The sequence below is a fragment of the Odocoileus virginianus genome, chromosome 5 (assembly GCF_023699985.2).
Source record: "Odocoileus virginianus isolate 20LAN1187 ecotype Illinois chromosome 5, Ovbor_1.2, whole genome shotgun sequence".
Classification (NCBI taxonomy): Eukaryota; Metazoa; Chordata; class Mammalia; order Artiodactyla; family Cervidae; genus Odocoileus; species Odocoileus virginianus.
In genome coordinates, this window is record NC_069678.1 from 49,069,966 (window position 1) to 49,095,268 (window position 25,303).

The 25,303-nt window shown below is 38.3% G+C and overlaps 2 protein-coding genes across 11 annotated transcripts in view; both read right to left on the bottom strand.

The window, feature by feature from the left end:
• NEXN (nexilin F-actin binding protein) overlaps window positions 1–10,949 on the bottom strand; it is a 53,702-nt gene extending 42,753 nt beyond the window's left edge. The window contains exons 1-2 of one of the 7 annotated variants that reach the window (XM_070467876.1): window positions 10,599–10,949; window positions 9,322–9,356 (exon numbers count right to left, since the gene is read on the bottom strand). In XM_070467876.1, coding sequence (XP_070323977.1) covers window positions 9,322–9,356; window positions 10,599–10,763 — 200 coding nt within the window. In that variant the 5' untranslated portion in view covers window positions 10,764–10,949. The remainder of the gene's footprint in view (window positions 1–9,321; window positions 9,357–10,598) is intronic. The other 6 variants (XM_070467872.1, XM_070467871.1, XM_020891960.2 and 3 more) reach the window with 6 other exon arrangements.
• A 7,588-nt stretch (window positions 10,950–18,537) lies between these two features.
• Window positions 18,538–25,303, bottom strand: part of MIGA1 (mitoguardin 1) — a 76,177-nt gene continuing 69,411 nt past the window's right edge. For all 4 annotated transcript variants that reach the window (XM_020892003.2, XM_020892002.2, XM_070467886.1 and 1 more), the window contains exons 15-16: window positions 24,111–24,227; window positions 18,538–22,172 (exon numbers count right to left, since the gene is read on the bottom strand). In XM_020892003.2, coding sequence (XP_020747662.1) covers window positions 21,954–22,172; window positions 24,111–24,227 — 336 coding nt within the window. In that variant the 3' untranslated portion in view covers window positions 18,538–21,953. The remainder of the gene's footprint in view (window positions 22,173–24,110; window positions 24,228–25,303) is intronic.

Sequence of the window (25,303 nt, forward strand, 5' to 3'; positions counted from 1 at the left end):
GATTTTCTGGTTTCTAGATGCTTCTGGCATTAATTAAAATTTTTATATTAAACATATCAGATATATTAGTCTAATCTATCTTCTTTATTTAACTTTTTATTATTTCAGGAATATAGTGAAAGTAACTAACATAATCAAACCTCACATACCCACCACTAAGCTTCAACAAGTATTCGCTTCTTCCATTGTCTTCAACAATACAATCTATTTCATTTACTTTGTCCAATATCTATTTCAGCATAATGCACAATACTTTATAGATGCTCTAAACCCTACTCCAGCTGCACTCGTCACATTCTAGGCACTATGCAGTACATCCTCCTAACACCCCAGAATTATGCCCAGAATCAAACCCTATCATTCTTACCTTTGATTCTTTCTTAGGAAGACTTTAAAGTAACCACTCAAAGAAAACTGGTGAATTCTCATTTGAGGAAGTCATTAATAAAATGAAGTTACATATATCAACAAAATGTAAGAATTTTTTAAAAGTTATAATAAATTAGAGGAAAGACCTGGTTTCTCTACATTATTTAAAGGAGAAGAGTAGAAACTAACAACAGAATCCCTCTTATGTGCCATATACTAGGTGCTTTGCATGTTATTTCATAAAGTTAGACGTGATAAGTATGATAAAGTCAGAAATAGTTGGGAAATGAAAAATTAGCTAAAATGAATAAATATGTACTTAATTAATTAATTCCAAAACATCTATTAAACATCTTTCTACAATGTACTAGACCATATAAGGAACTACATGTACAAAGATGAATGTAGAATAAAATATTTCTTTTCAGGGAGCTCATAGACCACATGGGATGACAGACAATAACCAAGAAAATATAAAAGGGCCCAATGTATGGGCCTGTTATTGAGGAGCTCAGAAAGCCTTTGTTTATATAGATTATATCTACAGATATCAATGTATTAATAATTAAAAGAGAATTTTCAAATATATACTTGTCATGAGAAATAATAAACCTATTATACATCAACATACACACATTTCATGAAAAAAAATGTGTTTTCCAAAATAAAAATACTTAGGAGAATGACATTGTTTTACATGTTTGCACATCTCTTTAATATCTGGCTTTAAAAAAGATAGCTATATTCTCATATCTACTTCTGTATTGAAACTATTGTGATACATTGTTTTGACTGAAGTATATAAAGAAAGTATGGCCTCATATAGATACGTAGTTATAAAAGAAAGGCCTATGGGTCCTTGAAGGGTCTCGGGGACTCCCAAGGATTCTAAAACCATATTCTGAGATTTGCTGAATTATAGGAAAAATTTCTATCAAATCACACCAGTTTTAATTCAAAAAAGAAAGTAGTTTGACTGGGCACTCCCTGTCTGTATTCTAGAACACTAAATGAGGATTAGTTTAACAACTTAATTCTTACACTCAGTAACATAAATACCAAGGGATTTTATATCTGGACTCTCACAGACTTTTCTTAATCTAGTATTGACTTTTCTTGTCTGAGCAGGCAGAGGTAAGGTTTTAGCCACCTTAAAGCAGCCCCACTGTACTTTTCTAAATGTCTAAGATCTCAGGCAAGCCAGATGAATTGTTATCAAAAATAAGAGAAAACAACAACCTAAGGATAAGATTGAACATGTGATTCATCAACAAGTTTGGTCACAATAAAGGGACAATGAATAATAAAGGGATTTAATTCCAGGTGGCACTAGTGGTTAAGAATCTGCCTGCCAATGTAGGAGACAAAAAGAGACTCAGGTTCAATACTGGGTTTGATCCCTGGGTTGGGAAGCTCCCCTGGAAAAGGAAAATGGCAACCCACTGTGGTATTCTTGCCTGAAAAATTCCATGGACAAGAGGAGCCTGGCAGGCTACAGTCCATGGGGTTACAAAGAGTTAGACACGACTGAGTGACCAAGAACAGCACACAGAAGGGATTTAAGAATGCCAATCCAGCATATTAAGTGCTGATGTTAAATGAAGACAACTAAGTATCCATCATAGGGATTCTGAGGGAATATTGCAGTCTTACTATAGCCTGTCTATGATTTATCAAAAATGCATTTTTTCAAACTTGACAGATTAGACCTGTATTTACAACATAGTATTTTTGTGAGGAAAACCTACTAGGTACCAGGAATTATGCCTTGGTGATGGTATACAAAATATATGTGACAGCCTTTGAAGTCAATTAGCTTTGTTAGGAAAAATCGATGGGACCACAACTAATTATAATACAAAGTAGTAAGTGTATATAATAGCAGGATATGTACAGAGCTATAGAAATATGGAAAAGTCATGGAAAAGATCATGGTGGGGAGGAGGTTGGGTTTAAGGCAGATTACACAGAGATAAATGGTGACATCTGACGTAGACACTGAAGGATGAGATTTCACAAAGTAGAAAGGAGAGAAAGGGCATCTAGGCAAAAGGAGCAACATGAACAAAAACACCCATGCTTGACAGCCCACTGAAAATGTGGGGAGCCATGAGCTGTCCAGAGAACGTATGGTAAAACGAGAAAGACAGACTGGACACAGAATGGAAAGATTTCCAAATGCCAGACTAAGAAAACGTTTAGGCTTGATCCTACAGTCAGTGGGATCCAGCAAAGGATTTTTAAAGCAAACATGTGACTTAATGATACATGTATTCTAGAAAAGAAAAAGAGAGACTGATAACAGTGCAGAAAATTGGAGTAAAATGGGGGAAGACTACAGGGAGAAAGACAAGTGCAATGATCTTGGCAAGAAAAGATAAGGGCCTGAATTAAGATGGTAGCACTAGGAATGAAATCAGAAAAAGATATTTTACAAATAGGATTGACAAGATGAGGTAACCCATTTATTCATTTATTTAAGAAGTATTTATTAAGCTCCAACTATATGCCAGAGATGATCCTAGGCTATGAAGAAATGAAAGTGAACAAAAAGTCAAAGTCCTTTCCTCCAGGGAAGGGGGCTCTCTTAGGAGCATTATTGCAAAATTTTTGACCAATTAGATTTGGAGAGTAGAGGTGAGGAGAGGAAGGAAGGAATTAGTTCAAGGTTTGAATTTTGAGTGAACGAATGAACAGGGTTACCATTAAAAGCATGTTTAAGGGGTAAAAAATGAGTTCAGCTTTGAACAGGTTTTACTACCTGTCAGAATTATATTAGGGGTCTTGTTATACATGTACTAAGAATTATGAATTTTTAGAGCTTATTCACTAAAGACCTTAAAGACCAACTAGTCAAAGCCATTCATTTACCATATGAAAAACCAGGAGGCTCAAAATGATTCAGTGACTAATTCAAGGTTGCAAAGTGTTCAGCAGCAGAACAAGGAACTAGACTCCAAGTTTCTTGACTTCTAGTCAACTACTTATCTCACTCTACCATTCTACATTTTTATCTAAAAGTACTTGAAATATATATACATGAATTGTATATACGTATGTGCTAAGTTGCTCAGTCCTGTCTGACTCTTTGTGACCCTATGGACTGTAGCCTGCATTGCAAGCAGATTCTTTACCTCTGAGCACCGGGAAAGCCTGTATATATGTATACATAAGCAAATACACTAATGTTGCTATCAACTGGCATAGCAATTAATGAGGTAGGCTTCAGGAAGTTTTTGAAAATGACTTAATAGCCTAATAAAATGTGTTTCAAAAATATACTTTGGGGCTGTTATAAAGTAATTTACAGGTTAAATATTAAGGTATAAACTCAAACTCTGAAATAATATAAAAGTCTCAAAGTAGAATATAATATTAAGTATAACAGATCATGTTAAAATATGCATGCTGATGTTCCCATTCTAAAACTTCACTGGACCTCTGTTTGACCTCTAAGTGTTCTAAATTTAGTTACTTTATTTGATTTTTATATGTACAATTAAAATATTTCAAGATAGCAAATAATGCAAGACTTAAAGAAAAGAATTTTAAATCACAGCTCTCTATCATTTACAATAACTGTTTCATCGTGTTAAAGTATTATCTCCTTTCTCAAGAGAACAGACTTGACAAGAAAGTGACAGCTTTAAATCTGCATTTCATTAAATTCAAGTAAATTCTTTGTCTCAAATTTTTTTTTTGGTCTCAACTTTTAAGAAGGTTATAGACAGAACACTTACCTATATACTAGAAGCAAATGTTAAAACCCACCTCTTTATAAAACAAACAACATTGTTTTCAGCTTCATAAAATGTGAGCCTAAATTTTTATCATTTTCTACTTGTACAAGAAATATAAAATTATGTAACCTTATTACATTTAATGAAGGTTGTAACCTTCTACTTTTAGAATTATATCATTAAACATTATAAACCTCATTACAGTTAAAAAATATGAAACTAGATCCTATTTTACCTACTTAAAATAGTGAGTTTTTTCCTCTTACCAATATATAATTCCTCACTGGTAACAATCTTTTTTTTTTTTTGCTTTGGCTGTTTTTTTCAGTTTTTAATTTATTTTATTTTTTTTTAATTGAAGTACAGTTGATTTACAATGCTGTGCCAATCTCTGCTGTATAGCATAGTGGCTCAGTTATGCACATTTCCACATTTTAAAATACTCTTTCCCATTATGATTTGTCACAGGATATTCAGTACAGTTCCCTGTGCTATCCATTAGGACCTTGCTGTGTGTCCATTCTAAATGTAACGGTCTGCATCTACCAGCTGCAAACCCCCAGTCCTTCCCTCCCCACCCGCCTCTCCCTTGGCAACCACAAGCCTGTTTCCATGTCTGTGAATCCGTTTCCGTTTGTAGATAGGTTCATTTGTGCCATATTTTAGATTCCACATATAAGTGATATCATATGACATTTGTCTTTCTCTTTCTGACTTACTTCACTTTGTATGATAATCTCTGGTTGCAGTCATACCAACAATCTTTTCAGCCTGCCTCATCATTCTTCCATATTAATATATAATACTTTGCACTCGTATGACTGTGTGGAATATTTTTCAAAGAGCGTTCACCACACTCCGAGTCCCTGAAGGGAAAAACTGTGCTCTACTCCATTTTTCATCTTTAGTGTCTCACATAGCAACTAGGACACAGCACAAAGTCAGTTCACATTTGAGCTAGTGGATGAATAACTAAGAGATACCAGAAAACTGTCTGATCCAAAATGAGCCCAAAGAAAACTTGTGTATGATATCTCTAAAAGGAAAGCTGATGATGAGGGTGCATGCATGAATGAATGAATGAACAAACAAAACTGTAGAAAGTAAAATGAAATGGAGTCAGTTTACATTAAGCTAGATATCATGAAAAACCAGATGTGGGATTCCCAAACAAACGGATGTGGTAATTTCTGGAACAGACTGGAATTCCTCAACCCTCTTCAAGTGGAAGATGGCCTTTCAATGAGGGGCACCACTGGGAATGGAAAGACCCAGGCCTCTGACTGCAAACAAGTGGGAAGGGCACAGAAGTAGAAGAATAGTGGTAAACTTCACTTTATGACCAATGTGTAAGGGTTGCTAAAACTCTCCTAAAGACTTCTAAGATGGGGAAGAAGTAGGATTATTTAAGAGTTCCTAGGAAAGATTTCTTTCCCAGAAGTATCTCCCCTATACTTTCTAAAATCCCATCAGTTAAAATATTTTGTTTTAGTTTTCAATACATGGTTCCTTTCAGCTCAGCTGACACCAGCAATTAGTGTCAATGACAGCTAACCTCTCCTTCCCAGCTCCATGATTACATTAAAGAGAAGGATGCTAATCAAAATATATCTATAGCATTTAAAGTCCAGCTTCCTAATGCCAAGTCCAGCAGACTTTCCATCATATCATGGCTTCAGACTTGCCCTAATACTTAGATCAGGGCCCTGCATATTCAACTGTCTATGGTCAGGTAATGTAAGTTAATGTTATGCAATATGATTGACAAGTAATGTATATCAGTGATGACTCGTTATCAAACAATATGGGATGGTGGAGACTATGTTAAGAGGAGAGTATTTTGTGTGCCCTGTCTCAGGAGGGAGTCACTACTTAGTTTCAGAGTATCCCTGCTATGCAGAAATGTGGACCCAGTTTTGCCAAGACCTTTCAACTTTTCAAGAGAGGCTGAAAATCCGTATTTAAATATAAAATGTACAATTTTTAAACATACCTGTGGCTAAAAGTCACTTTTTGGCTCCCAATTTGTAGACCCTGATCTAAATAAACAAGCAGCATTGAGAAAATACAAAGAGACAGGAGTGGGGGTTGTTTTGGCTAGAAAGAGGGAGGCAGAGTGAAAAGGAAGGAAATGGCAGGAAAGAGGTCCAGAAAGAAAGAAGTCAAATTTCACCAACCTCAAATGGGTCCAGGCATCAAGAAGTTACGGTTTCTCAAGTAGCGACTTAAGTCATTAAAGCCTAAATGTCCCTTCTCTTAATCACATGCCTGAATTTCCAAAGTAGCAGCATTTTGATTCATCTTGTTAAGTGTGCTGATAGGGTCATCCCTTCAAAACCAGACCCAGGGGCCAGGATTGGGCGGGGAGGCTCTTGCCAACCAATGTCTTGTAGAGACATTGCCCGCCTCCCCCACTGCCTTGCAGGGTGTAACAACATCAGACTAGGAATCAGGACAGTTAATCCCAGGGTTTGTGTAAGGGGCTGTATGGTGATAACTCTGTTGGTTTACACTTCTAACAGAAGCCCATATAATCTAAAATCAAACTGCCTGTATCAAGACAAAAAATTTTTTTTCACCAACCTCAAAACTTGGCCTAGGGACACCATACTGTCTTCAAGTCAGAGAACAAAAAGGAAGAGATGACCAAAAAAAAAAATAAACCAAGGAGGGGGAGAAAAAGAACCAACTATTGAACACTTAGTAGATGGCAGACACTGCATCAATGCTTTCCACTGAGATATAGCATTGTGAGGGAAAAAACTCCTATTTGTGAAGACAAGAGGGAACTATATCAAAGCACTAACAGCTTATGTGTCAGATGATGACAGCCCCCTTTTTGGTTTCCCACAATTTTTAACCATAAGTATAACATAGTTGTATTAATTTTCTAATAAAAAAACAAATTTGACTGAAAGTTAAATAACTGGATTTCTGGGTAAAAATTCACCCATCCTACCATATAGAAAGTATATTACCATGCAATGTGAAGGATGTGCTGAGTCATATCTGACTCTTTGTGACACTTCGGACTGTAGTCCTGCAGATTCCTCCATGAATGGGATTTTTCAGGCAAGAATACTAGAGTGGATTGCCATTTCCTCCTCCAGGGAATCTTCCCAACCCTGGGGATTGAACCTGCGTCTCCTGTATCTCCTGCATTGCAGGTGGATTCTTTACCTGCTAAGCCATCCGGGAAGACCCATACTATCACAGTCAAGTCAAACCATGTATTTAAATAGATGAAGAAAATATAACAACTCCAAGTGTATATAAATATGTAATCTTGATAAATGATAAAACCAGAAGGAAGAGAACATGAAAGAAACCATACAGGTGATGTAGACCACAGATAGTTTAAATAAGAATAGAAACATGTGAAATTACTAAGAATGGTATAGGTCATTTTCCCTCTTAATTATAAAGTCAACTACTAAGATGTTTTGTGTGTCTGGCCAGCATAACATAAAATGCAGAGTCCTCTTTTCTATAAAAATATCCAGACATCTACCCATCTGTTACATACTTTTCTACATTTACTATAACACATTGTTTTCTTTCTTTTAGGCATGTATTTTTATTTAAACAATATTTTTATTTGCTTTCGCATGTGTGTATGTGTGTGTGTGCTCAGTTGTGTCTGACTCTTTGTGACCCCATGGACTATAGCCTGCCAGGCTCCTCTGTCCATGAAATTTTCCAGGTAAGAATACTGGAGTGGGTTGACATTTCCTTCTCTAGGGGATCTTCCCCACCTATGGATCGAACCTACATCTCGTGTGTCTCCTGCACTGCAGGGGGATTCTTTACTGTTGAGCCACCAGTGTGAAAGTGAAAGTTGCTCAGTTGAGTTCGACTCTTTGCAACTCCATGCACTATACAGTCCATGGAATTATCCAGGCCAGAATACTGGAGTGGGTAGCCCATCCCTTCTCCAGGGGATCTTCCGGACCCAGGGATCAAACCCAGGTCTTTCTCATTGCAGGTGATTGTTTACCAGCTGAGCCAAGGAGAAGGCCCTTATTTCCCTTAATGAGTTTCAAAGATAACAGTAGGGGGTTTTCCCCCTTAAAAGTAATAGTTATCTCATTTCAGGCCACTTGGGTTCTAAGCAATCTAAATTCCCAATTGTGTGTGCATGTGCTCAGTCATGTCCGACTCTCTGCGACCCCATGGACTGTAGCCCACCAGGCTCCTCTGTCCATGAAATTTTCCAGGCAAGAACACTGGAGTGGGTTGCCATTTCCTACTCCAGGGGATCTTCTCCATACAGGGATCAAATCCACATCTCTAGCGTCTCCTGTGCTACAGGCAGATTCTTTACCTCTGAGCCACCAGGGAAGCTCTTAAATTGCCAATTAATCTCACCCAAATATACATACCCAGTTTTTATTCTGTTCACAAGTGAAACCCTAACCTAAATACCTCAAATGTAATTTCAGGGGAAACATACTGTTCAAAAACCTAGATAATGCATTCCTTTGTTGATGCTAAATATAGTCATCTCAAGATGACATACATTTTGACAATGATCAGTCTTACATATCAAATTTTCAAAAATAGCACAGATTCCATTTTCAGGTGAGCAGGAAAAATTGCTATTCTCTACATTTCAGTTTTAAATGGATTTAAAAGTGTGACTCTTTCATGAAAATGGAATTACATCAATACTGTATTAAGGTAAACTGGATTTTAAAGAATCTTGTGGTTTTTTCTTTGGGCTCTTTAAGGGAATCACTGCAGATAAACTACAGAGTTGCCCACATTTTTCTTTAAAATATTCCAGTTAAAATACAAAATATTTTAAAAAAATAGGGGGCTAATAGCTGGGAGAATCTTAATTAGCTACATTAAATAATGTAAGTTCATTTATACTAAGTATGTGCGTGTGCTCAGTCCTGTCAGACTCTTTGGGACTCCATGTAGCCCTCCCAGGCCCCTCACTTCATGGGATTCTTCAGGGAGGAATACTGGAGTGGGTTGCCATGCCCTCCTCCAGGAGATCTTCCCCACCCAGGGATCGAACCTGGGTCTTCTGCCTCTCCAGCCTTGGCAGGTGGGCTCTTTACCACTGAGCCCCTTGGGAAGCCTTATTACTAAATATACCTCCTCAAAAAAAAAAAAAAAACAAACCCTTGTCCCTCAATTTAATTAATTATTCACTTTCCCACCCTACTGGACTTCAAAACTGAAAAGAATTTCAGAGACTTACGTGTATTCTGTGTTTTCTGACAGCAGAAATTTAATCTGTAAAAGGATTATCAGGGGGAAAGTAAGGCAATTCATTCAACGACGGGTGACTAAGACGGCATAAATACTTAAGTTGATTTAATCATGCTACCCAACACATAGTTATGCTGTGACTCGAAGACCCGTGGGCCCACACATGAATTCATTAACAAAATTTAGCTGGTGAATGATGATGCTCCAGTTGCTTCGCTCATGGAACTGATTTCTTTCTTTCTTTTTTTTTTTTTATTTCTTTCTTATTATGGCTTATTTCTTTTCTCTACCTGCCTCCTACCCAAGGACAGACATTTTGTTAGGACATATCCTTATGCTATTTTTATCTTGTTCTCCTTCTGTCCTCTCTCTCTCCCTCCTTCCCCCCACCCCGCTTTCCAACTCTTTGTTCACATTCTGGACCTTAAATAAATATGAAATGAAGACCTTGAAGCCATCAACGAACCTCTGAGCTTGGCTATTTTCTTTACAAAAGCCATTAATAATTTTTTTATTTTAGCATTTGTAGAGCGTTTCACAGTTTACAAACACTGCTGGAATGGCTTGGCGTTTTTAAAGAGCTTATAGTCAAAGGAAATCTCGAGGGGTGATACCATCACTCATTCCAAGTTCAGCTCTAGCTGCACAACTCCCAACATCCGACCTCGGACAGAACCGCGAAAAACTAGTTTGGAGGGAAGGGGCAGACGACGAGTAGTTAAATCACACCTCACTGCCCAGCCTCCCACTGGGACAGATGGGGAATGATTTCTCTTAAAGACAGCAGGCAGTGCCGGCGGACTAGGAGACAGCGCTGGGGGCACGTGGTGGGGGAGGACGCGGCACTTTACCTGCCGGGCCCACTGGGACCGAGCAAGGGGTCGGGAGCCCGCTCCAGTCACAGAGGATCACTCCCGGAGGATCACTGCCTGCGGGACCCAGAAAGCTCCCGAAACTGCACACATAGGGCGCAAGCTGAGCTGAAGCTGCGGAGCTGGGCAGAGATGTCGCGGCCAGAATCTGCCCAAGGCCGGTGACCGCATAGAGCCAGTCAGGCCGCCCCGGCCCGCCGCGCGCCGCGGGGAGCCGGGGGATGCGGCTCCGAGGGCCGGTTCGCTCGCGCCGGGGACCAGCACGTCCACACAGCTGGATGGACCCCGGCCAGGAGCCGCGGCGCGCGTCCCCGCAGCCCCCGCCAGTCGCCCAAGGGGAGCCGACAGCTCGATCTCGGCCGCCCCAGTCCCACGTTCCCCCGACTCCTCTCACCCTCCTCAAGAAGGCGACACGCGAAGGTCCTGGGTGCGCGCGGGGAGGCTGTGCGCGTCGGGCGCCGGGGTGTAGGCAGGGGTCCTGGTGCTCCAGCCGCCGCTCCAGCCGCTGCGATCTCTCTGGCCGCCGCCGCCACCGCCCGCTCCAACAGCAAGTTTCCATAAAAGTCCTGGTGCGCAGCCTGTTCCCGCATTCCAGGCGGGCCCAGCGCCGGCTGCAGCTGTTCCAAAACACGAGGCCAGTTCCCCCAACCCCCGCCTCCGCCGTATCGCCCGGAGAGGGGTGGAGAGTCGAGAAAGAAGGCGGGCGAGGGGGGCGGTGGCTGCCAACTTTCCGCCGGACCTGCCGGTCGCCCGACTCTGGATCCCCGAGCTGACCCCCTCCCCTCGGGTCCGCCTCCGCGTCCCGGCGGGCTCCGGGGAAAGGAGGCTGCCTCCCCAGTGAGGAACGGGAGCTACTGGAGTGGGATTCGGAAACAGGCTGCAGCTGCCTTCCCTCTAGCCACTAACGGTTTGCGCTAGGGCCTGCTTCTCAGCTGAGCTATCGGTTCTGGGGTCTCAGTAGCCAAACCACCACCTCATCTTCATCCAAAGCGTCGCCCCTCGGCCGGCTTTCCTTTTATTGTTGAGAGCAGAGCGCAGCAGACCGGGGACCACTTCATCTGTCTGTTGCTCTCCTTCTCTTAGTTCTGGTCTTTCACTCTCAACAGAATGGTTGATAGAGAATAAGTGGGCGAAAGAGAGGATGCGAAAGAGGGGTGGACGGGGAGGAGGAGGCATAAAAAGAAATAAGATTTTTATAATATTCCAGTTTTCCTTAACTGAGGACAAATCATCTCTGGTCTTTCTAAATCCATATTAAGGCGTCTTGCAAATATTAGCACCAGCTAACTGAATATTAGAACTAAATTGAATATTTTCAATTTGGACCACCAGCCTGTCAGTTAAAGCCATCAGACAGTCCATATTAAACCCTGAAATACTCATTTAATGGGGACATTTTCCTGGTGGGGGAGATCTTCAAGTCTTCACTGCATGCATAAGATGAATATCAACTTAGTGAATGAATGAATAAACAAAATTGAACTAGCATCTACACAAACCAGGGACAACCACCTCCAACTTCTAGCGCTGGAAAGACAGTGGTGCTCAGGTTACATTTTCAGAGATGTTGAAAAGGCCTTCTGGTCTTAACAATAACCTTCTTTCTCCACCCCGTCCCCATACACTATTTACTCAGGATGGCAATTCTTTTAAGAGGTATAAGCCATTTATTCTTAAATTACAGGAAAGTTCTACATCGGTGATAAAAAACAGCTGTTTAAACTTGTTCTCTTGCTCCCTTCAATACCATCACCCTGACCTTCAATTCATGGAATTTTCTGTGGTCACTCTAGTTGCCGGGCCTTTGCACAAGCTGTTCCCCCTGTATGAAATTCTTTCCCTAGACTCTTAACCTACCTAAATTCAACACATGCTTTTGCTCTGCTTATATGTTGCTTTCTCAGAGCAGTCTTCCTTTCACCCCAATCTGTATCAGTCCCTGGGCTCTCAATGTGGCTCACCAATAAAGAATCCACCCACAATGTGGGAGAAACAGGTTTGAGCCCTGGGTCAGGAAGATCCCCTGAAGTAGGAAATGACAACCCATTCCAGTATTCTTGCCTGGAAAATTCCATGGAGAGGAGTCTGGGCTGCAGTCCATGGGATCACAAAGAGTTGGACACAACAGCATGCATGCACGTTATCAGTCCCATTACAAATTCTTATTCCACTCTTCCTCCCTACACTTACCAATTTATAATTACACATTTATATTTATGACTTAAAGAAGTGAGTAGAAACTCTCCTAAAAGATCTACTCAGCAGATTCACCAGACACAACAAAGCTCTTCATTCCATAAACTTTGCTAGCTACCCATAGCATGCAAAGCTGTGTCTTCTCCCCTCGATTCATCATTCACTCACTCAACAAATATTTAGTTCTACTTAGGATACACCAGTCACAAAACAAAAAGCCCTGCCATCATATGGCATACATTCTAATGGAACAGGACAGACAATAAACAGATAAACAGCTTAGTAATAAGCAATAGAGATAAAGCAGAGCAGAAAAGTAGGAAATGCTGGCAATAGAATGGCTGGATATTACCCCTTTGGATAAGAGTTTAGAGAAAGCCTCATATGAGAAAAGCCTATGAGCCATGTAAATATCTGGAGATCTCTGGGAGAAGATTGGTCCAGGAGGAAGTGTAAAGGCCCCATGAAGGATGCTATCTAACATATTCTAGAAAGAACAAGAAGGCCATGTGGACGAAGCTAAGTAGCTCAGTTCAGTTCAGTCACTCAGTCATGTCCAACTCTTTGCAACCTCATGAACCGCAGCAGGCCAGGCCTCCCTGTCCGTCACCAACTCCTGGAGTACACCCAAACCCATGTCCATTGAGTCAGTAATACTATCCAACCATCTTATCCTCTGTCGTCCCCTTCTCCTCCTGCCCTCAATCTTTCCCAGCATCAGGATCTTTTCAAATGAGTCAGCTCTTCACATCAGGTGGCCAAAGTATTGGAGTTTCAGCTTCAAAATCAGTCTTTCCAATGAACACCCAGAACTGAGCTCCTTTAGGATGGACTGGTTGGATCTCCTTGCAGTCCAAGGGACTCTCAAGAGTCTTCTCCAACACCACAGTTCAAAAGCATAAATTCTTTGGCACTCAGCTTTCTTTATAGTCCAAATCTCACATCCATACATGACCACTGGAAAAACCATAACCTTGACTAGACAGACCTTTGTTGGCAAAGTAATGTCTGCTTTTTAATATGTTATCTAGGTTGGTCATAACTTTCCTTCCAAGGAGTAAGCATCTTTTAATTTTATGGCTGCAGTCACCATCTGCAGTGATTTTGGGGCCCAAAAAATAAAGTCAGCCACCTGTTTCCACTCTTTCCCCATCTATTTGCCATGAAGTGAGGGGACTGGATGCCATGATCTTAGTTTTCTGAATGTGGAGCTTTAAGCCAACTTTTTCACTCTCCTCTTTCACTTTCATCAAGAGGCTCTTTAGTTCTTCTTCACTTTCTGCCATAAGGGTGGTGTCAACTGCATATCTGAGGTTATTTATATTTCTCCCGGCAATCTTGATTCTAGCTTGTGCTTCATCCAGCCCAGCGGTTCTCATGATGTACTATGTATATAAGTTAAATAAGCAGGGTGACTATATACAGCCTTGAGGTACTCCTTTTCCTATTTGGAACCAGTCTGTTGTTCCATGTCCAGTTCTAACTGTTGTTTCCTGACCTGCATACAGGTTTCTCATGAGGCAGGTCAGGTGGTCTGGTGTTCTGATCTCTTTCAGAATTTTCCAGTTTATTGTGATCCACACAGTCAACAGGCTTTGGAATAGTCAATAAAGCAGAAATAGATGTTTTTCTGGAACTCTCTTGCTTTTTCAATGATCCAGCGGATGTTGGCAATTTGATCTCTGGTTCCTCTGCCTTTTCTAAAACCAGCTTGAACATCCGAAAGTTCACAGTTCATGTATTGCTGAAGCCTGGCTTAGAGAATTTTAAGCATCACTTTGCTAGTGTGTGAGATGAGTGCAATTGTACGGTAGTTTGAGCATTCTTTGGCATTGCCTTTATTAGGGATTGGAATGAAAACTGACCTTTTCCAGTCCTGTGGCCACTGCTGAGTTTTCCAAATTTGCTGGCATATTGAGTGCAACATTTCACAGCATCATCTTTCTAGCTAAGTAGGCAAAGGGTGAAATAAGACCAAGTGGAATGGGGCAGGAGACTGACTGTGAGAAACCTTTTTCACATTGTAAGGACTTTGGCTTTTACTCTGAGTAAGATGTGTGACCATCGGTGGATTGTGAACAAAGCAGTGACATGATGTATTTTTAACATGTCAGTCTGGCTAAAGTGAAGTGAAAGTCACTCAGTCATATCCAACTCTTTGTGACCCCATGGACAGACTATACTGTCCGTGGAATTCTCCAGGCCAGAATACTAGAGTGGGTAGCCTTTCCCTTCCCCAAGGGATATTCCCAACCCAGGAATCAAACCCAGGTCTCCCACATTGCAGGCCAATTCTTTACCAGCTGAGCCACCCGGGAAGCCCAAGAATACTGGAGTGGGTAGCCTATCCCTTCTCAGAGGATCTTCCCGACCCAGGAGTTGAACTGGAGTCTCCTGCATTTATTGCCAGCGGATTCTTTACCAGCTAAGCCACAAGAGAAGTCCTCAGTCTGGCTGATGTGCTGCTAATACACTAAAATGAAGCAGGGAGACCAATTAGGAGACTTTCCAAATAATCGTGATGACAAGCAATGGGAGTCTGGGCCCAGGTTGTAGTTCTGAAGGCTGTGAGAAATGCTTGGTGTATTTTTTTCTTGGTACTTTGGAAAAGTGGAACTGGTAGGATTTTGGTAACAGATTGAGTATGAAATGTGAGGAAAAGAAGTTTTGGCCTGAGGAACTGGAAAAATTGAGTTGTCATTTATTAGGACGAGAAAGACTGGGAGGGTTTAGGCAGGTGTGGATAGGAGCTCCCTTTTAGACATGCCAAGTTTGAGAAAACTATTAGAAATTCAAGATTTGCTGACTTACATAAACATTTCTTGTGTATTTATCATGAATCAATTGGATTTGTTCTCAGACTTGACTCTATTAGTTGCACATTATTGAAATTACATAAACATTACAAAAAAGGAAAAATCACAAAAGCAAAAATAGTTATATTTTTATAAAAGCTAAGTTGAATGCTTTAGGTGTGGGGAAGACAAACGTAAAAGACTCTGTAGAAAATTATGATAACCTATGGGGATTTGGCACTCATTGCTTTTCATGTTTATTTTTTCTCCTCTAAAAGTAAGAGAGGGCTTCCCTGGTGGCTCAGTGGTAAAGAATCCGCCTGCCAATGCAGGAGACACGGGTTCAATTCCTGATCTGGGAGGATCCCACATGCTGAAGAGCACCTAAGCCCGTGTAGCCCTTTGCTACAACTACTGAGCCTATATTCCGGAGCCGGAACCACAACCACCAAAGCCCATGTGCCCTCCATCCTGTGCCCTGCAGCAAGAGAAGCTACCACAGTGAGAAAGCCGTGCACTGCAGCTAGAGAGGAGCCCCCACTCCCTGCAGCTAGAGAAAAGTCCACGCAGCAACGAAAACTCAGTACAGCCAAAATAAATAAATAAATGAAAGGGAAACTGTGCATCTCAGATGATGATTTAGAGGTATAGTTTATGCAACAGGCATCTCAGAATACTATGCTGATCCATATACACAAATAAAGGCCCTGACTCTACCCCAAGATTGGCCCAAGAATGTGCACATATTCATTTAAAATTAATTGTAATAATGTAACATGTATTTCTACATAATGTAACTACAATTATCTCTTTACAATTTATTATGATTCCCTGGTGTGATATTCAACCACCAAGATAACCTCAAATGATCCTGCCTGCTAGTCTTTCCGTCCTTGTGTAAACCCCTCCCCCATCATACCATGGTGGGTCTGTGTGACTAATAGAAGATGGCACAAATGATGGTATGTCCCCTTCAAGTCTAGGTTATAAAAGATACTGTGTCTTTTGTCTTGATGTCTACTGGATTACTCACTCTGGGGAAAGCCAGCTGCTAGGTTTTAAAGATATGTAGGCAGTTCTGTTCAGAGGCCCATGAGCCAAGGACCTAAAGCTCTCTAACAGCCATGTGAATAAGCAATTCTTGGAAGCAAAATCTTCCAGGCCTAGTCAAGCCTTCAGATAACTGCAGGCTCAGGACAGACTCTAAGCAAGGACCACTGGAACCAGCCATTCCTAAATTCCCAACCCTCAGAAACCATGGGACATAATGTTCATTGTTTAGAGCTGCTAAATTCGGAGGTAACTTTTTAGGTAGCAATAGATAACAAGTACACCTGCTTTAACCTACTTTAAAAAAAATCCCATTTGCTATCACATCAAGTATTCAATCCTTTCTAAAGTCTCTGGACCTATCTCTCACAGCGTTATTAAATGAAAGAATTAGCAAACTTTTAGAAGTCATGTATCTCAGGTGTTTTCAAATGTCAAAGTTCTTCTCTATATTTAAGTATTGTGATATTATTTCAAATAGCAAATTATAAAAGTTCTGTAATTTCCTATAAATAAGTACACTGTGTGAAACGCTTCTGTGACACACATAAGGAGACAGTTAAAAGCAAAACATTGAGGTGGTATTTGATATACCAGTCGCCTTGCTGTGGCTTTTAAGTAAAGAATAAAAAGCATCATAGAAGGAAGGTTTGCCCTTTTTTTCCTGTACGGGAATTCAGTCCTTTCCTGCCCCAATGATAGAGGTTACTTAAAGGTTTTCACTGTTAAAAGGTAGAAAAAAAAAACAAAAAAAGAACCTCATCAGACAAAAGAGCTGTGCAGCTTGATCAATGTGACTTGCTATTGTGATCAATGTGACTTGATCATACTGACTTGCTATGTCAGTAGCATGAGGAGAGAAAGGGATTAAAGGAGAAGAAATGCAGGGTAAAGGATTATAGAATACAGGGTGTAGGAAGCAACACTACATATAAAATAGAAGTCACAGCAGCACAAGAAAGTAAGAAAGACAGTGTATAAACCAAGTGAGGTTTTAATGATTTCCAGCAAAGCTCTACAAATAGTGTGAAGAACTGGACTTCCCAGGTGGCACGTTTGTAAAGAATCTGCCTGCCAATGCAAGAGACCCAGAAGACGTAGGTTCAATCTCTGGGTCAGAAGATCTCCTGGAGAAGGAAATGGCAACCCATTCCAGTATTCTTCCCTGGGAAATCCCATGAACAGATGAGCCTGGCTGGCTACAGTCTATATGGTCACAAAAGAGTTGGATATGACTGATTATGCAAGCTGAGAGCTCAGACAGTTAGGAGTCAGCCTGTAATGAGGGAGACCTGGGTTCCATCTCTGGGTCAGGAAGATCTCCTGGAGAAGGCAATGGCAACCCACTCCAGTATTCTTGCCTGGAGAATCCCATGGACTGAAGAACCTGGCAGGTTACAGTCCATGGGGTCATAAAGAGTCAGACACGACTGAGAGACTAACACCTGGGAGCATGCAAGCAATGAAGACACCAAGATGCTTGTAGAGAAGTATTTTAAACAAACATAATAATTCGGAGAGATATATTTAAAGTGCAAAATATTAAGTTCACATAGCACCGTCAAAGAAGATGGCATGAGATAACAGAAGGATGGCAGACAACAAAGAAAACAGAAGATGAGATGGACACACAGATCTAGTTTTCCATTCCGTCTCCAACCTCATATCCTTGCTAGGAAAAAGTTTAACTCCTATTTATATGATTTGCTTATTAATATATACTTAAGTTTATGTCTAACTTGAGTCTAAAAATATAGCTATATACATTTACCCATCCTGTACATGTTTGTTCTAAAACAAACTTCTTCATTAAAATTCCCAAATCAAAATACTGTTTTTATAACCAAATAAACCCTTCTCTCCATCTGGTATCTTCAGTGGTATCCAGGCAGCATCCCTCTCCTTAAGTAAATGTATCTGAACCCCTACCAAGTGGTGGGCAAGGGGCATGTCTGAATAGGGAAGGATGCATGTCCATCAATATGATAGATTCATATTGAGTTTGATGGCAATTTTAACCATAACCCTTGAAATTATTAATTAAAAAAACCCACAAGTACTTTACCTTTATTCATCATGAAACTGTTTTCTCTCCCAGTTAGTATGTAAAGGAAACATATACTTTCACACTTGATTTCAGTACTTCTGCAGTGTTCTATATTCTCCATGCCTATATATGTGGTCTTATGGAGACTGAAACTTTTCATAGGGTACGTAGGATTTAATGAGACAAGTGTGACCTTGCAAATATATATAAGTATTGTATAAAGTACTCAATACATCAGCAAGATGTACCATCACGTTTTTATTTGGCAATACAGAAATACCATGTAACAGTGCTTATTTTGGCTAAAGAGTCAGTGCTATTTTTTTTCTGCTACCGTAGTGTTTTACTTTTACATAAATTAATGAATGCAGTCTTTACACTTAGGAAATAGACACACTTATGGATATCAGCCAAGTGAAGCTAATACACAGTTGTTCTCAAACTAAGCAAAACAACAATTTAAACACAAGTAACAAAGAAAGGATGCCCTTATTTCCATTAATCACAGATTATATAAATTCTTCAGTTTCACACACAGAGATATTTCTAAATTTGGTTAATCCAAGCAAAAAAAAAATTTTTTTTTAATTTAGTGTCATTCTTATAATCACTTTGAAATGTACTGACATATTCCAAATAATTTCCTAATATGTGTTCACTTTAAGATAAAAGCAAATTATGTTATGAACATAATTTAAAACTTCTGATTATGAAAGGTCACAAAGAATATGTTAAATGCTACTTTGGCATTCCTATCTCACAGGTTTAAAGGAATGATAAGCTAAAGAATTCTTTTGTAATGCAGATAATCATCCAGGCAATCATTTAAGTGGAAAATATTACATCTTAAGGCAAGAAAAAGTTTGCAAATATTTTTTATTAAGTGAGTTAATTGAAAAAATTAATAGAATCAAACAGATGCAAATAAAAAATACTCATGGGAAGGAAAAAGTTCTTTGGCGATGACTGTAACAGTATGAAAAACTTGCCTTCTTTTTAAAAAAGAATCTCATTTTTATATTTAATAAACATATTGTAATCCTTCAAGAATAACTAGCCTTTTAGTTGAACAAAGATATAGAGAAACCAAAGGAGAAAGAAAAATTATCAAATAGAAATCACCTGAACACTTATTTTTTTTCCTCCAGAAAATAGGAGGAAAAAAAAATCCATTTTCTCATGATTAATTCAAGGTCCTCTTATAATTTGTATAGGGAAGCAGATAGTCGGATTCACGGTGGCAAAGGCAATTTTCTGATACTACTACCATGAGTAAGTGTTAAACAGGGTTTCATTCTAAAAGGCTCTAGACTAGTTTACTTACTTTTTATTTTTAAAACATTGCTTTCTTTATCTGTTCAACCCAATTTAAAGGCAAATTGAAATTGGAATATACACCTTAAGTACTCTTCAGTGGTTAGAAACATTTTTAAGAGACGTTTCTGTAGAAAAGTCAAGTTTATTCCCTTACAATAGACAGGGTTTTTTTTTTTTATACCCATTACCCTAAAAATCTATTTGGTCATTCTTGTCTCTTGTGTCAAAGGCCACAAAGAAAGCATCTTACTAAAGTAGTAGCTTCTGAACTAAACAGAAACTAATCAACCTCAAGCACTGAAATGATAAACCAATCTCTTAAACATGGACAATTTTTTTTTTAAGGTGAAATATAAAACAGAAAAATACAACTTCTGGAAAGCCATTCATTTTATCTGATGAAATAAATTCCCCAGAGTTGTTTCATGTACTAGCAGCATTATTAAATAGTGCAATTCTTTGAAACAGATTTCAAACAATATTCTACTCAAATAAAAAAGTAAGTTTACTTATAGTTTTGCTTATAAAACCACAGCTTAAAACATTCAGTCCTTCAAACAGGAAAATTAACCTAAGCAATAACTATCTTGCTTACACAATAACAGGGATGGGTATGTGCAGACATGTGTATATGTGTGAATCATTCAAGGTCAGTGGTACCTCAACAAGAAACCAAAATACAGATTTTAAAAAATAAAATACAAAATACTATATAATGGAATTTTTAGCTTTGATATATCTAAAGATGTTCCTCCATTAATAATAAGAATTATGAACAGTCAAGTATTAAATTAAGAATACATGTAAGAAAAATCAAGGAGTTACATACTCAAAAATATTACAGCAATATTTCATATTGTTTAATGCTGTAACCTACATGTTATGGAATATAGTGCATGCAAATAGCATAAAGATTCTGAATCTATTTTGTAACTAGTATTACATAAATATGGCACATACATAAACTTAAAACCTTAAAAGATTATGCTTCTTTCCCCACTTTTCATTTTCTACTCATTAATCAGAAACTAGGCACTTTAATCTAAAAATACATTTAAAAAAATATATTTTAGATCCTTCTGGATAACTCACTCCCAAAATGAATAAAGATCACTTTAGGAGCAAAATCAACAAATCTAATCCATTGTTATACTGAGCCAGCCACTCTAAATAAGTGGTATATAATTTATACACAAAATTAAAACAACTGTGAAAGTATCTAATATACTCCAGATCCTTATTCATACAAACAACCCATTTGTTCATATATTTATCACAAAGGACAAGAAAACATACTTCCATAACATTAAAAAATATTTTGTTCTATATTCAGGGGGAAAAAAATCTTCTTTAAGACCTCCCTAAGATTCAAAGTGTCAATGAATATTTCAAAAATATGGGCATAATACGACAAACTCTCAAGCGTGCTAAGTTCTCTATGAAATAACTAAAAGCTAGTTTTGTAGAAGGAGAAAGAAGAAATGATTTTACTAAGTCAAAATTAATACCTTGGGATGTTGAGAGGTAGTCTCAAAAATACATGGGAGAAATTTTAATTGCTGTCATAGTTAACAAATGTTATACTTTTAATCAATATTCATTCAAGGGAAATTCTCTTACCTATACCAAGACAAAAGAAATTTCTTCAGTCTCTCTATTGTAACTTATGGGACCAACAGTAATATATTTTGGAAACTTCAGTAAATCTAATATAAACTTGTAAACTTCTCAGTGGCAATTCATTTAAATGTTTTATAACAATACTCGGCCATTACAATTTCTTTGATTCAAATACTTAAGCAAATGCACAAGCAATGACGTAAGCAGTACATATTAAACACCACTACTGCCTAAACTAGATTAAACAACGAATAACTTTACAATTAAAAATACATTTTCAGGCAAAGTTAAGTTCGTTGACACTAGGAGTAATATATTCTTACATGTGTGGGCCATAAAAGTCTTGGCTAAAGTACACATCTTCAAGGTGTGAAGCATAAAAACAAAGCTTTTGAGAATGAAACTGGACATTTCAGACAGCTTGAAGACAACAAATCGATTAATTCCCACGTACTGGTTTCAATTCAAGCAATATTTCTATAAAATATACAACATTTCACAACAATTATTCCCTAAAGCTTGTAAAAAGACACTTTGGATACACTACACAGGGATTCAATGACAGAACTTCTGTGTAAGTACAGTACAATCACTCATTCTTTACAAGGTTTTTTTAATCCTCCCTGAGTCCATATCCACCAATTCTGTGTAATATATGTTACAAAATTAATAGTTACCTTAAAATATTTCATAGCACACTCAAACTATCTGATTTTTATGGTACTTATTGTACTTTGGCTTCTAATAGGCCGCTGGGCATAACAGGAACATGACTACTTAAACAGCTACTTGTATGCCTCAGGGCATCAGCTCCAAGACAGGCCATTAAAAGTTCAGTGCGGCGAATAAGCAACTGCATGAGGTCTTCAGCTAGAGACTCTATACTGGAATAGCGCACCTTCTCGAAATCAAAAATGTCTTTGAGAAAGAAAAGAACTTGATTCTGGAAAATGAACACAAAACAAATTGGCACTTGTTAGACCAAAATTATATTAAATCCAAATAGTTACTAATATTGTAACAAATGTTGAACTAGGGGTCACTTCCACTACTAATTTCAAATCTCAGTGGGAAAGTGTTTCAACTTTTTTGGAAGGTCTTGTTTGCTTTTTCGGTAAAATAAGGGCTGATTACTACTTGTTTTTACTACTCATGGCTGACATAATGGTCAACAACCAAAAAAAAGGTCTCTGAGAAATGCCTGTAAACACTAGAACACTGTATAGATATAAGGGTCTACTATTATTAGTCCATTCCCAATAACTGAAGTTTTCAGTGTCACCTATGAGCACTGGTACCATTTAAAGACAGAAGAGTAAACTATTTCCAATAATTATAAATTCCAAATGTCTATTTTTCTGTGCCAAAAAAAGTTAAGACATGTGAAAAATAAAAATAATTTCAGGTCTCAAATCAGTGGAAGATCGTGAAGGATATTTCATTTCAGTAATTTAATACTTAGGCTGAAACTCATTTTAAGCATCTTGTATACTACTAAGCATTAAGTCTCAGGTTGTTAATGCTGTGATGGAAAAAAGTATGTCCAAAGAGCAACAACAAGAAAACAAACAAACAGGAATATTTAGCTTCTATCCTACAGAAATCAAATGTTACATGTGTTAGTCACTCAGTTGTGTCCGACTCTGCCTGCCAGGTTCTTCTGTCCATGGGATTCTCCAGGCAAGAATACTGGAGTGGCTTGCCATTTCCTTCTCCAGGGGATCTTCCTGACCCAGGCATCAAATCCAGTTCTCCTGCATTGTAGCCGGTACTTTACCATCTGAGCTATTAGGGAAGCTCCAGAAATCAAATGTTAAGAAGTACTAAGAAGGCACATCATAGATTTCAATGGGATTTTATATCTGGGAAGGGTTGTTGGCAATCAGCTTGTCCAGTCCCCTCATTTTATAGATGATGAGGAGGAGAACAAAGCATGATTTGCCCACAGTCACGAATGTTCATCGCTGCTGCTGCTGCTAAGTCGCTTCAGTCGTGTCCGACTCTGTGTGACCCCACTGACGGCAGCCCAGCAGGCTCCTCCATCCATGGGATTTTCCAGGCGAGAGTACTGGAGTGGGGTGCCATTGCCTTCTCCGACAAATGTTCATTAAGGGTAGACAATTCCCAGTCCAACATTTTCCCACTAAACACCTACCTTACAGTTGAGAGGTCAAGTAAAATTCTGAGTTTTCAATGACAGTAAAAAAAAAAAAGTCCTAAGCTATTTACACAAATGCTACATTAATAGCACATAAACAATTTAATTTTTTAAATGAAAGGTATAGAGAAACATCCAAAACTACAAACATCAAAAACTTTCAAATTTATACTTGATTATGTTTACTTTTATTTGCTCCTTGAAACTCAGCCTAAATTCAGGACTATTAAATAGTGAGACTTTTATTGGCACTGTGCCAGGCAGAAAATTCTGCAACAAGATGCAACTTGTGTTTTGGTCAATTTAAATTGCTGCCATTAGAATACAATTTTAAACTCCCACCTTCTTTCTTATAGCTAGGATTTTATCACTCACATTACTTTGAACCAGAACTTATTTTTAAACTGCTGCGTGTGCAATAAAATAGATATTATTTGTTTTACAAATTTCAAAGTGTCAGGCATGAAGAATTATCTATAGCAACTTGTTTAACACTGTAACACATATGAAAACATGTATCCATTACAGAAGGAATTGATATGGAATAGAATTGTTGACTCTTCTCCAAGATAAAGCACAGATCTATATAAAACTGTTTCACGGGCATAGGTGACTTTTATAACTTTATATTTAAATAACATTCTTTCTTCTACAAAAGCAAAAAGAAACAGTAAAAATTTTTTTCAATTTAGGAAAAAGAAATTATTCAATGACTGAACATACCTTGAAGAAGCAACATAAATCATAGAGAGAATTTCTAGGACCCAAAAAGCCCCAGGCTAGGACAGGACTAATCTGCTCACAAATGGCATAAAAATGGGCAAAAAATCCATCTGGGATCTGTTGCAAAGTAAAGGAGAAACAAATTAGTTTTGCCTTCCTGCATTTGCTTGCTAGCCATCATATGACCAGCTCTTTTTGAGGACAGACCAAGGGTCAATGATAAGCCAGTCTAATAAACTTAGAAGTAACTATTAGGAGTCACAGAAAGATTTATGAACATTTCATAATCTATCCAACAATTTCAATGTGCTGAAAACATTACTTCTTAAAGGCATTTTCACCTCATAAAAAAGAAATCACAGTGCTGTAACCAAGCAATAACAAGAATGCTACAATGTTCCTTAGCAGTACAATTTTTAGGATTAATGAGACTACCATGGTTTTAGCTAATTCAGTAGAATTGAAGAACTTCTACTCAATCACGTACTTAGATTATCCAAAAAAGACTAAAATAAAGTTTACATTGATTAAGCACAAAAATATGCTTACCAGGATTTCAACTTTCAGTTAAGGAACAGATATTATTGAAGCATTTAATTATGTAATGTACCTTCTTGTGAAATAGTAATATATACAGCTGTGATGTAGGAAAGTCTCTAAGTTTATTAATTACTTTCTAAATTTCCCATGTTAAATAGCATCCTGTGAGATTTATCATAGCATCTACTGGGCATAAGTATGCCTTAAGGTTCTACCTCTTGGAGAAGTTATTTTCTCTTTTATAGGCTCCAAGACATCATTTAAACCTCAATTTAAAAAGACAGCAGTAGTTGCCATTTAATGAGTACCTTTTATATTCCAGATAATGAGCTAAGTTCTACTTAATTTAATAAAATGTGTCTGAAAAAGTAGGTCATGTTAACATCATTATCCCACATAAAAAGTGAGACTTCAGAGGGATTATAAAACCTATCCAAGCTCACAAATAAGGCCAAAAGGTTTTCATGGATACACTGATAATAGTCTAAGAGATGTTCTGCATATAGTAAAATTCTAAATCCCATATTTATATTAACTATATACATAGTTAATATATGTATATTATTCAGGTATTCTAGGAATTCAGACAGGTAAGAAGTTAGCACAGGCACCAGGGAGTAATGTAAGCTGAACTGAACAGTAGGTAAGAACTA